The sequence below is a fragment of the Sinohyriopsis cumingii genome, unplaced genomic scaffold (genome assembly GCF_028554795.1).
Source record: "Sinohyriopsis cumingii isolate HCF-2022 unplaced genomic scaffold, ASM2855479v2 utg000160l, whole genome shotgun sequence".
In the NCBI taxonomy this organism is placed as follows: Eukaryota; Metazoa; Mollusca; class Bivalvia; order Unionida; family Unionidae; genus Sinohyriopsis; species Sinohyriopsis cumingii.
This window is the reverse complement of record NW_028315873.1, coordinates 3,169,113-3,183,051: the sequence shown is the minus strand read 5'-3', so window position 1 is coordinate 3,183,051 and position 13,939 is coordinate 3,169,113. Positions and strand designations below refer to the sequence as shown.

At 33.2% G+C, this 13,939-nt stretch overlaps 1 protein-coding gene across 12 annotated transcripts in view; it reads right to left on the bottom strand.

Moving 5' to 3' along the window:
- The window catches only part of LOC149774642 (cytosolic carboxypeptidase 3-like), a 365,035-nt gene that overhangs the window by 106,795 nt on the left and 244,301 nt on the right, over positions 1–13,939 (bottom strand). For all 12 annotated transcript variants that reach the window (XM_089944927.1, XM_089944928.1, XM_089944935.1 and 9 more), the window contains 5 exons: positions 11,724–11,878; positions 9,955–10,033; positions 6,660–6,738; positions 3,904–4,087; positions 1,564–1,697 (listed from right to left, as the gene is read on the bottom strand). In XM_089944927.1, coding sequence (XP_089801053.1) covers positions 1,564–1,697; positions 3,904–4,087; positions 6,660–6,738; positions 9,955–10,033; positions 11,724–11,878 — 631 coding nt within the window. The remainder of the gene's footprint in view (positions 1–1,563; positions 1,698–3,903; positions 4,088–6,659; positions 6,739–9,954; positions 10,034–11,723; positions 11,879–13,939) is intronic.

The following is a 13,939-nucleotide window of genomic DNA, read 5'->3' as shown; positions in this document are numbered from 1 at the left end:
TCATAAAGTAAACACGTAATGTAATACACAACATCATAAAGTAAACATGAATGTAATACACAACATCATAAAGTAAACATGTAATGTAATACACAACATCATAAAGTAAACATGTAATGTATTACACAACATCATAAAGTAAACATGTAATGTATTACACAACATCATAAAGTAAACATGTAATGTAATACACAACATCATAAAGTAAACATGTAATGTAATATACAACATCATAAAGTAAACATGTAATGTATTACACAACATCATAAAGTAAACATGTAATGTATTACACAACATCATAAAGTAAACATGTAATGTAATACACAACATCATAAAGTAAACATGTAATGTATTACACAACATCATAAAGTAAACATGTAATGTATTACGCAACATCATAAAGTAAACATGTAATGTAATACACAACATCATAAAGTAAACATGTAATGTATTACACAACATCATAAAGTAAACATGCAATGTAATACACAACATCATAAAGTAAACATGTAATGTATTACACAACATCATAAAGTAAACATGTAATGTAATACACAACATCATAAAGTAAACATGTAATGTAATACACAACATCATAAAGTAAACATGTAATGTATTACACAACATCATAAAGTAAACATGCAATGTAATACACAACATCATAAAGTAAACACGTAATGTATTACACAACATCATAAAGTAAACATGTAATGTATTACACAAGATCATAAAGTAAACATGTAATTTAATACACAACATCATAAAGTAAACATGTAATGTATTACACAACATCATAAAGTAAACATGTAATTTAATACACAACATCATAAAGTAAACATGAATTTAATACACAACATCATAAAGTAAACATGTAATGTATTACACAACATCAGAAAGAAAACATGCAATTTAATACACAACATCATAAAGTAAACACAAATTGGATTTTTGATGTATTAGGTAATTAATATTCATATACGTCATGTTTAAAAAAATTAATTTTGTACATCTTATCAGTATACCTTTGTTTCTAATTCAATTAAATAAATTTAATCAATGAATAAGTTTCTGAGTGTTTACTTGGTTCAAAGTTATATATAGGTTACTCAATTTGCACATAAAAATATTAATGTAGACATTATCTTGGTGGGCTGACACAAAACCTCGTCTGCCAGTGCCGACAATGGCAAAAAAGAAACTATTTTACAAAATTCAGTACCTTGTTATATGAATCTTCAGCAAAATCATAACCCTCAAAATATTGAATTTATTTAGTTTGATGCCAGCATTGGTCATGGAATCCTCCTCTTAATTTCTAAATTAAGATATATAATGCATCCATTCTAGCAAGAATTACCTCCCCTTAATAAATTTATCAACTATTTTATATTCCATAACATATAGCAAGCACAATTTTTCTGTGAATTTAACAAATAAAATCAATTAGCACAAATATTTAATTTGTACAAAAGACAAGTTTTATGTTATTGATGACAGTGATCCATGAAAATACTGTGTTGTGGATATCATGAAAGCAAATGGCTGACTTCAATCTATATCTACCTGGGCATCCGGATCTGGCCCTGTGATAAAATCTATGGCCCCTTTCATCATCCAGCTGGCTTGGGATTCCCCAGGGTGAACTCGGGCTGTTATCACTACTGCTTTTTTCTCATTCTGTACCTCTTTTGGCTGCTCTGAAACAGTACAAGCAATAAATGAAATCTTTCTTCTTTCTTCATCCAAGATTGCTATCTACCTGTATACAAGGTAGAATAGTTACCCATATGGTTGGTGATTCTAGGTTTCCTTCACCTCACCAACCACTGCCAATGTATTAGTCATTATTATAAGAACCTTTCTAGAATAAAGACATTAACACTGTGCAGGAGACAGTGTACGATAAAAGTAATATACAATGTGCAGGAATTGGACTTGTAAAAGAAAGTAATTTATGTAAGTTTAAGATAAAGTACTTTGCACTGTGTAGGAGTCTGAGTGTAAGATAAGTACTTTACAAAATGCATGAGTCTGTGATAAAGTAATTTACGCCATGCATGAATCTATGATAAAGTAATTTACACCATGTATGAGTCTATGATAAAGTAATTTACATCAGGCATGAGTCTATGATAAAGTAATTTACACCATGCATGAGTCTATGATAAAGTAATTTACACCATGCATGAGTCTATGATAAAGTAATTTACACCATGCATGAGTCTATGATAAAGTAATTTACACCATGCATGAGTCTATGATAAAGTAATTTATACCATGTATGAGTCTATGATAAAGTAATTTATACCATGTATGAGTCTATGATAAAGTAATTTATACCATGTATGAGTCCAAGTCTAAGATAAAGTAATTTACATCATGTATGAGTCTATGATAAAGTAATTTACACCATGCATGAGTCCAAGTCTAAGATAAAGTAATTTACATCATGTATGAGTCTATGATAAAGCAATTTACTCCATGCATGAGTCATTGATAAAGCAATTTACACTGTGCAGGTTTTGGTTTGGTGATTTTACTACACAGGAGAAAAACAGATCGTTTGGTGCCAAGGCAACTGGAGTAAAATGCCTTCCCGATGGACATACTATGGTAGCTGACCTAGGTTACTCCAATGGTAGGATTCAAACCAGCACCCTTTTCGTCTCAAGTCCAGCATGCTAACCACTGAGCTGCCACAACTCGTCCCTGTACAGGAGTTTGCGATTAAACAGAGGGATATTTGCAAACAACAGATATAATTCATAGAGGAAGTGAAAAGTTCTTTATGATGGCGAAACATGAGCAAGAATGCTTCAGTTTTTCACCCATAAGATGGAATATGTCCATTATTCACTCATAGCAAGCAAATGTTCCTTTATTTTATGCTCAAACATATTGGCCAGCGAGTAGCAGACATTTTATTGGATTCTGCATGATGTCTGTGGTTTATTGTTTATGTACTGCTGTATTCTGTGATTATTCACACAGAAAATATAAACAGTTACATAATTCTCCTTTACAATTCAAAGTAAAATACTACACTGAGAAAAAAAAAATTCATGCCTTCATTTGATTTGAACTCAATTCATTTTTAACAGGAGGTTGCCATATTTACCTCTTGGAACTAAAAATAACTTTGAATTTCAGTTATCTTGTTACTGAGGTAGCAGTGATAATATTTATTGTATTTCACTCCAGTGTTTTATCATTTTATTTACCTTGGGAAATCTAGTAATTCAAAGCCTAACATAAAACGAAATAAAGTAATTTACACTGCAGGGGCTTAGTTTACAATATACAAAATATTCAGTTAATGATGAAGTATTTTTACAATTTGCAGGACATTGAGTTTAAATTAAAGTATTTTAAACTGTGTAGAAGTTTATAGTTCAAAAAAAGTAATTTACAATGTGAGGAAGTCTAAAATAAAGTAATTTACAATGTGTACTGAGTTTAAAATAAAGTAATTTACAATGTGTACTGAGTTTAAAATAAAGTAATTTACAATCTATACTAAGCTTAAAATAAAGTATTTACAATGTGCAGTTCTTCAAGTTTATGATGAGATAGTTACCACATAAAATTATATATTTCGACAACACCTGTATAAGCTGTGTGACAGTATTGTGGTTGAAGGTGTAAAACACAATGAATTGCATGGCATCTTCTGATCTTAAAAGTAATTTATTCACTTTAGTTTTTCATATTTACAGCATTTGATTATAATCCCTTATGTGAAATTCCCTACAAATCTTACTCTGAGTTAAACGGTGAATAAGTACTTCTCAATCCACATTAATTTCTACTCCAGCATAATCTTTGTTTCTCTTTAAATGTACAAGTAGAAAATCTTTGAAATTTCAGGGGGGAATAACTCCTGGAATTCAAATAAAAACTTACCAAAATTTGTAACAGTGAGGAGAAAGCAACTGTTGCCAGCCCGTGTTTCACAAAGCACTTCTCGTGTTATGAACTGTTGCCGTTGCTTGTCATTAAGTAGATTCTCAAGGTCATCCTTAAGGTCAGTGAAAGTGTACGGGTAACAGTGGGCAAGATAATATGTATCATTCTCATTGGGGAATTCCTGAAATACAATGTTACAATATTTCATTGTGTACAGTCTACCAAGGACTATAGTCCATTACAATATTTGACTGTGTACAGTGTACCAAGGACTATATTCCATTATACTATTTAACTGTGTACAGCATGCTAAGGACTATAGTCCATTATAATACATGATTGTGTACAGTGTACCAAGGACTATAGTCCATTACAATATTTGATTGTGTACAGTGTACCAAACACTATATTCCATAATACTATTTAACTGTGTACAGCGTGCTAAGGACTACAGTCTGTTATAATACATGATTGTGTACAGTGGACAAAGGACTACAGTCCATCATAATATTTGATTGTATACAGTGTAACAAGGACTATAGTCAACTGTATTTGACAGTGTGTAGCACACTGCAAGGTTTGTAGTCCATTTTAATATTTGATTGTGTACAGTGTACCAAGGACTATAGTCCGTTATAATACACGATCATGTACAGTGTACCAAGGACTATAGTCCATTATGCTATTTGATTGTGTACAGCGTGATACAGACAATAGTCTGTTATAATATTTGATTGTGTACAGTGTACCAAAATCTATAGTCCATTATAATATCTGATTGTGTACAGTGCACCAAAGACTATAGTCCAATATAAAATTTGACTGTACTGCACACTGCAAGGATTGTAGTCCATTATAATATTTGATTGGGTATAGTGTACCAAGGATTACATTCCAATACATCTGACAGCGTACATCACCCCACAAAGGATTATATACCATTATAATATTTGACTGTATACAGTGTACCAAGGATTGTAGTCCATTATACTATTTGATTGTGTATAGTGTACCAAGGATTACAGTCCATTACATCTGATAGTGTACAGCACCCTACAAAGGATTATATACCATCATAATATTTGATAGTGCACAGTGTTCCAAGAATTAGAGTCTGTTATATTTGATAGTGTACTGCACACTGCCAAGGATTGTATACCATTATAATATTTGACTGTGTACAATGTACCAAGGATTATAGTCCATTATAATATTTGACTGTGTACAATGTACCAAGGATTATGGTCCGTTATTATATTTGACTCTGTACAGTGTAGCAAGGATTATAGGCTGTTATGTTATTTGATAGTGCACTGCACCCTCCCAAGGATTAAAGTCCACTATAATATCTGATACTGTACAGTGTACCAAGGATTCTAGTACATTATATTTGATATTGTATCACACACTGAATCATCTCTTATAATTCAGATGTGGTCATGGACTCCATGAAATTGTTTGAATTCCATTTTATCTGTGCTTAACAACTTATGGCTGTTGTCTACTAATGAGACTGCTGCAAGACTTAGGGTTAGTTCTTGACTAATAAGACTGTTGTGTGACTTATGGTTAGTTCTTGACTAATGAGACTGCTGCATGAATCATGGCCAGCTCTTTGACTAATGAGAGTCAATTATGATTTCACATTTCAAAATAATGTTTGTATTCATATTCACTATTGTGATATGTCCCTCACTACAAGGGTCCCTCACATACAATGTTAGTCATTTCTGTGGCTCCCAGTACCACCATTATAAAAATGTTAGATTGTACATGGACACATTTGGTAACATGCAACATGTAAAGTGTCATCGAAACAATCCAGTCCAAATGTTCAGAAAACATCAGAAAGTAAAATAAATGTTGAATGTGCAAGTGTTTACTACTGATTTATAGTGTAACAGTTTGGATGAGGAAACATTTTTGAGTGGTTCTGAGTCGAGTCCAAGATGAGTGCAACATATCATGAATCCAATGTATGGCATGTCAGAGAGATGAGTGTAACATATCATGAATCCAATGTATGACATGTCAGAGAGATGAGTGTAACATATCATGAATCCAATGTATAACATGTCAAACACATGAGTGTAACATATCATGAATCCGATGTATAACATGTCCAACACATGAGTGTAACATATCATGAATCCAATGTATAACATGTCCAACACATGAGTGTAACATATCATGAATCCAATGTATAACATGTCAAACACATGAGTGTAACATATCATGAATCTGATGTATAACATGTCCAACACATGAGTGTAACATATCATGAATCCGATGTATAACATGTCCAACAGATGAGTGTAACATATCATGAATCCGATGTATAACATGTCCAACACATGAGTGTAACATATCATGAATCCGATGTATAACATGTCCAACACATGAGCGTAACATATCATGAATCCGATGTATAACATGTCCAACACATGAGTGTAACATATCATGAATCCGATGTATAACATGTCAAACACAGGAGTGTAACATTTCATGAATCCAATGTATGGCATGTCAAACAGATGAGTGTAACATATCATGAATCTAGCAAATTCTACAATACAATGGAAAAATATTCTTCAACCAGATAATATTCTCAATGGACAAGAATTTAATTGGATTTACAGGTCATCATTCATTTCCTTGTAATCATGGAATCTGGATTTAATTCAAAATAAGGTTTAAAAAAAGTGACAAAGGTGAGTATGGTTGAGATACAGAAGGAAAAATGTCAAACTCACCATTTGCCACTCCAGTTCATAGTAGGCAATGCCCCGCTGAAGAAGTGGGCAGTGTAAATGCAGCACATTTCGAGAATAACTGAAATAAAAATTTCATAATGTGAAGTAATTTTATTATTATCTGATGTATGATATACACAGCAAAGTTCATAGTGTTTCTCCAATGATAAGACTGTAGGGCAAACCAAAATAAATGTATCAATATGTAGGGGATCAGCTTAATAGGAAAGAGTGTTTCTCCCACGATAAGACTGGATGGCCATCCAAATATATTTTCAAGAAGTATGGAATGGACTTAATAGAGAATGGTGTTTCTCCAACGATAAAACTGGAATCGGGATGGCCAAGTGGTAGAAGGAGATCACTGACATGTCACCTCTGTCCGGATAAGTTTGAATCTTGGACTTGACCAACTTGGGTATGTTTGAAAGACTGGCAGTACCTTCACATGGGTCGGTGGTTTTTCCCTGGTAGTTATCTGTGTTCTCCCTTAACCAAATACAATGAGCCCTGTGTAGTCTTAGCATGTGCTGAAAAATGGCATTACCAACTTCTACATTGAAATCTTTATACTTTAATGTACTTTATGCCAAATCAATACAGCTTTATGTGCATAGTTGAATAAAATCATTGATTTTTTTGTGATGTATACAATTAAACACTTGTGTTCATTTCATAAAATATTTATTAAACCAAGGTGTGCACTGTATTACATATAAATGTGATTTTTTTTCTCCTAGTCTTCAACTGGTGCAGTGGTCAAATTTACCCCACCCACCCCAAAAGTTTTCTTTGGGAAACAACTGGCTAGCCAATTCCTTCCCTCTCCAGCTGAAAGTCTCCCCCTACGCGGAAAGAATTGGCTATGTGATTTATTTATTCAAAATGCAGACAACACATCATATAAACCCCTGGTTAATTGCATGGTTCATACACTATTATTTTTTTCAAGTATTTATCATGGATTTTTTTAAAAATTAAAAGGTATTTTCTTTAAAACGGAAACTGAACTTTCTAACATCACTACCTTTTTATACCACTGTACAATGGATACAAAAAGTACAAATAACAAAGTGCATCATTACATAATTGCTACTTCATTGGTAAATACTGGTCTCTTTCATTCTACTTACTTATTATTTCCAGAAACTCTATAATTAATGAAAACTATTCTAATTATAAAAATATTTTCATTTTTCTGCATTCACTCTAATAAATTCAAGGAAGTTTTGGAAATACTGAAGGTGTTTTTCAACAAATCAAGGACAAGATAACCGTTAAAAAAGGAATAACACATGCACAATTACTAATTAGACCTGGTAGGTTGTTGAATAAAAGTACTAATTAAAAATGACTGGTTAATGTGTAAAAGCACTACTTAGAAATGACTGGTTACTGTATACAAGTACTAATCAGAAATGACTGGTTACTGTATACAAGTACTAATTAGAAATGACTGTTTAATGTGTAAAAGTACTGATCAGAAATGGCTGGTTGTTGTGTAAAAAGCAAGAAGAATCAAGAACAATGAAATTAAAGGAATTTGTTTTAAATTTCGTTCTTTTTTATCAACATCCAAACTCTAGCAAAAATAGAGTTGCATATCCCCCTCCAATTTTAAAGGAGAGAATTTAAAAGCTGAACGTGTGTTCACTTGATGATATGAAAGCACTGACAAAAGCATACAAGGTCAAGAAGAAATAGATTCACTAAAACCCCAGCCTTGTGAAATGAAGTAGAGAAATGAGATAAGGAAAGAAAGGTATTATTCCTTTGAAATAACCAAGAACAACTATTTGGAAATGAAATACCTTGTCATTTATCTGACTTTTCAGGTCTAAAATAACACTTAAGAAAATCTATTTGGAAAAAATGCTTTTGCCACCAAGATTACTGGTGAAATATTATGCTGGCTGAAATCTGTACAATCTTTACTTGTTACTGTTCTTGTTGTTAAGATTTTAATAACAATTTTAGCAGATTATAGGCATTACAATTCGTTTTCTAAATAAATGTCTTCTGTAATTAAAGGCTTCAAACAGCTATATGTGATATTTATTAAAATGGGGTTTGAGAAGAGGACAGTCTGAAGAAAGAAAGAAAGAAAAACACTTTAAGAAGTAAGAAAGAGAAACACCAAGATGAAAGAAAGAAAACACTTTAAGAAGTAAGAAAGAGAAACACCATTAGATGCAAGAAAGAAAACACCATAAGATGCAAGAATAAAAAGAGAAAGAAGTGTGGAGCAGAAAAGATTAAGAAACTGGAGTATTGCAAGAAAATATGTATTTGATAGGTTTATATATAAATCTGATAAAACTAGTTCCTAATGATATGTACACTAATATAACCAAGAGATATTGATATGTACACTAATATAACCAAGAGATAATGATATGTACAGTAATATAACCAAGAGATAATGATCTGTACACTACTATAACCAAGAGATAATGATATGTACAGTAATATAACCAAGAGATAATTGAAGACTGTAAATGCATCAATTCATTCTGATAAATATATCTAAAACACATCAAATAATAGACAGAAAATGGCTTCTATACAACAAAAAATAATAAATGTGTGCCATTCAGTTTTAAAACAATCCAATTAATTATTTCTTTTGGCTAATTTCAACTCACAAATGCTGTATCATTTTAAAACAAATTAAAATAAAGGTAGGGTCGTCTGTTTTCTTTCATGGTGTATATTATATATGTATCTTTTAGAAATAAACAATACTAAGTTAATCACATTGAATCCTTTGTACGATATCAGAACCTGAACTAAATGAGGACTAAATTCAAACTTTGTAAGATTAACAAATCAATTTTTTTCAATAACCTAACATATATGTGAAAATGCATTTCCTTTCCCTTCATAACTGTCCCAAAGTCTCCCATGAGGGTTGCATTTTTCTATCTATATCTAAATATATGACATATATCACTTTTCTATCTAAATCAATACATATAAATGTATCACTTGTTTTCTATTTACATCAGTACAGATAAATGAATCAATTTTTTTATCTATACCATATCACTTTTTGATCTAAACCAATACACATAATGTATCAATTTTCATGCATTTCTAGATCACAGACAGATGTCTAAATACAACACTGCCATTCATCTCTAAGAAAAAGATAAACTCCGATAAAGCTAAACATAGAAAATAAATCAGGTCAAAAAGTAAATTTATAATCATCATAATTTTGTATTTTATGAGAGTCCTTGTAAATCATTTTATACATGCAAGCTAAATGGAAGTAACTGATATTTTAACATACCTAACATGGTGGCCAGCACGAACCCAGCCAATGCTTTTTGTATTGGCATCCATCTCTGAATACACTAGGGGCCGCATGCCTTAAGTATAAAACAAAATCACTGAAATATCAAATTAGATCAATGGAATATTCTTGTAATATCAAACTAAATCAATGTAATATCATTGTAATATCAAATTAATGTAATATCATTGTAACATCAAGATAAGTCATTGTAATATCATTATAACATCAAATTAATGTAATATCATTGTAACATCAAGATAAGTCATTGTAATATCATTATAACATCAAATTAATGTAATATCATTGTAACATCAAGAGAAGTCATTGTAATATCAAATTAATGTAATATCATTGTAACATCAAGATAAATCAATGCAATATAAACAACTAAGCAAATCTAAAGCTTTGTATGAAAACCCATTGTGGACAGAAGAGAATTTCTGAATAAAAGAATATCATTTTCCGATGTCAGAAAATATCCATTCTGTCCCCAACAGTTTGCCATCAATAAAATCATAAACCTATAAACAGAACACTACCACTACAACCACTCAGAGTAACACTTTGGTTTTTGATTTATAGTGCTGAAACACAAGAAGGATCTTTAGTTCCAATCCCATTTGAATAAAACACCTTGGACACACCATGGTACTCAACAAAGGCTGATCGGACAGCAGGACTCATTCAGGCACAAATGACCTGATGGCAGGATTCAAACACCTACTTTTTCAGGCATGATGACATTATGGCAAGATTCAAAACCCCCCAATCTATCAGGCATGATGACCCAATGTAGGATACAAACCCACATTATTTTCAGGAATGGTGACCCAATGTAGGATACAAACCCACACTCTTTTCAGGGATGATGACCCAATGTAGGATTCCAACCCACACTGTTTCCAGGGATGATGACCCAATGTAGGATTCGAACCCACACTCTTTTCAGGGATGATGACCCAATGTAGTATTCCAATCAACACTGTTTTCAGGGATGATGGCCCAATGTAGGATTCCAACCCACAATGTTTTCAGGGATGATGACCCAATGTAGGATTCCAACCCATACTGTTTTCAGGCATTATGACCCAGTGGTAGGATTCCAACACCCACTCTTTAAAGCTTGATGACCCAATGGGAGGATTCCAACACCCACTCTTTAAAGCATGATGACCCAATGTAGGCGTCCAACACACACTGTTTTCAGGCATGCTGACCCAATGGTAGGGTTCCAACATCCACTCTTTCAGTCATGAGAACAATATGCTAAAACTACTGCAGTATGTTTATTGCCTCCATTAGTCACCTTTTACAAGACTGGATGAGACATGAATAACACTGTATGATCTTCAGCATAAAAACTGCAAAGAACAGAAACAGTAGTAACTTAACATAGTTATATAAACTGTAGCTCTTGAGATGACTGACAAAGGATGGGACGGGACATTAAAAGATTAGATGGGACATGAAAAGATGGGATGGGACATGATAAGACGGGATGGGACGTGAAAGGATGGGATGTGACATGAAATGATGGGATGGGATATGATAAGATGAGATGGGACATGAAAGAATGGGATGGAACAAGAATGGATGGGATGGGACATGATAAGATGGGATGGGACATGAAAGGATGGGATGGGAAATGACATGATGAGACTAGACATGACAGGACATGATGGGACATGTTATGAGATGAGACATGAGTAACACTGAATAACCCTTTGATAAATCGGCAATGTATAGAAACAACAATTATTTACCATAATTATACAAACTGTCTCTCTTGAGAAGGTTGACAATGCGGAATCGATATGTAATTCCTGGGACAACATTCTGTACACGGAAGTAATACCACTGTGTGTGTCGTTGTGTGTATAGGTCTGTCTTCAGCACCAATTCATATTCAAACTGCCCCCTGTATTGAAAGATAAAGACTTAAAAGTGAAAATATTCATAAATCTCTCAGACTTTCTTACTGCTGCTAATCAAATATATGTCAAGTGTCAAAATGTTTCTGACGATATTTAAGGATTTCAGTTTAGAACTTATGAAAAGGATGGATTAACAATTCCTTTATTTTCATGTTGTAAACAGGCCTAATTTTCTTTTAAACTGCTATTTGTTCTAAACAGATTAGTAGCTTTTATCAAGAGAATTTAAGTCATAATGTCTTTTTTTTAATCCCTGTTCCCCTCTATCATGAAACCTGACTCGACATTCTAAACGGTGAACCTGGGACCTGGTCCATCTATCATACAATGTGACTCAGCAGTCAAAGCTGTGAAACTGGGACATGATCCCTCTATCATACAACGCAACTTGACATTCAAAACAGTGAAACTGGGACCTGGTCCTCATCATAAACTTGACAGTAAGTCAGAATTCAGAAGCTTTTGAATTAGAAAATGTTAGCCTTTCCATTAGTCAGAAGACACTGAATTCGAATCCAGTGAAAATATATCATGAGATGCCAGACCCGTTTGTCATAAAACTTTATAAAACCTTAATTTCCTCACCAACCTGAATGGCTCATCAGGTAAAATTTTAAAATGCATGGTGTTATTTATTACTCAAAATGTTGAGTCAAGTTTTACACCAGAGAGGTCAGGGTCTATGCTAATTATATGAAATCTAGTGGCATAGACCCTGAGTGTCCAATGCATTATGTGAAGGCAAACAGGTCTAAACTGCACTTCACTGAGTACCAGTACATATTACAAACTGATGCAAGTTTTAGCGATCTACAGTGTATGAAAAATCAAAGACAGAGAGTGTTTTATGCCAGACTCCCCCCCATCCCAACTTGATTAGGTACATGCATTGATACATTTCCAACCTGATTAGCTACATGCATTGATACATTTTCAACCTGATTAGCTACATGCACTGATACATTTCCAACCTGATTAGCTACATGCAATGATAACTTTCCAACCTGATTAGCTACATGCACTGATAACTTTCCAACCTGATTAGCTACATGCAATGATAACTTTCCAACCTGATTAGCTACATGCAATGATAACTTTCCAGCCTGATTAGCTACATGCAATGATAACTTTCCAACCTAATTAGCTACATGCAATGATAACTTTCCAGCCTGATTAGCTACATGCAATGATAACTTTCCAACCTAATTAGCTACATGCAATGATAACTTTCCAACCTGATTAGCTACATGCAATGATAACTTTCCAACCTGATTAGCTACATGCATTGATACATTTCCAACCTGATTAGCTACATGCAATGATAACTTTCCAGCCTGATTAGCTACATGCATTGATACATTTCCAACCTGATTAGCTACATGCAATGATAACTTTCCAACCTGATCAGCTACATGCAATGATAACTTTCCAACCTGATTAGCTACATGCAATGATAACTTTCCAGCCTGATTAGCTACATGCAATGATAACTTTCCAGCCTGATTAGCTACATGCAATGATAACTTTCCAACCTGATTAGCTACATGCAATGATAACTTTCCAACCTGATTAGCTACATGCAATGATAACTTTCCAACCTGATTACCTACATGCAATGATAACTTTCCAGCCTGATTAGCTACATGCAATGATAACTTTCCAACCTGATCAGCTACATGCATTGATAACTTTCCAACCTGATTAGCTACATGCAATGATAACTTTCCAACCTAATTAGCTACATGCAATGATAACTTTCCAACCTGATTAGCTACATGCATTGATAACTTTCCAGCCTGATTAGCTACATGCAATGATAACTTTCCAGCCTGATTAGCTACATGCATTGATAACTTTCCAACCTGATTAGCTACATGCAATGATAACTTTCCAACCTAATTAGCTGCATGCAATGATAACTTTCCAGCCTGATTAGCTACATGCATTGATAACTTTCCAGCCTGATTAGCTACATGCAATGATAACTTTCCAACCTGATTAGCTACATGCAATGATAACTTTCCAGCCTGATTAGCTACATGCAT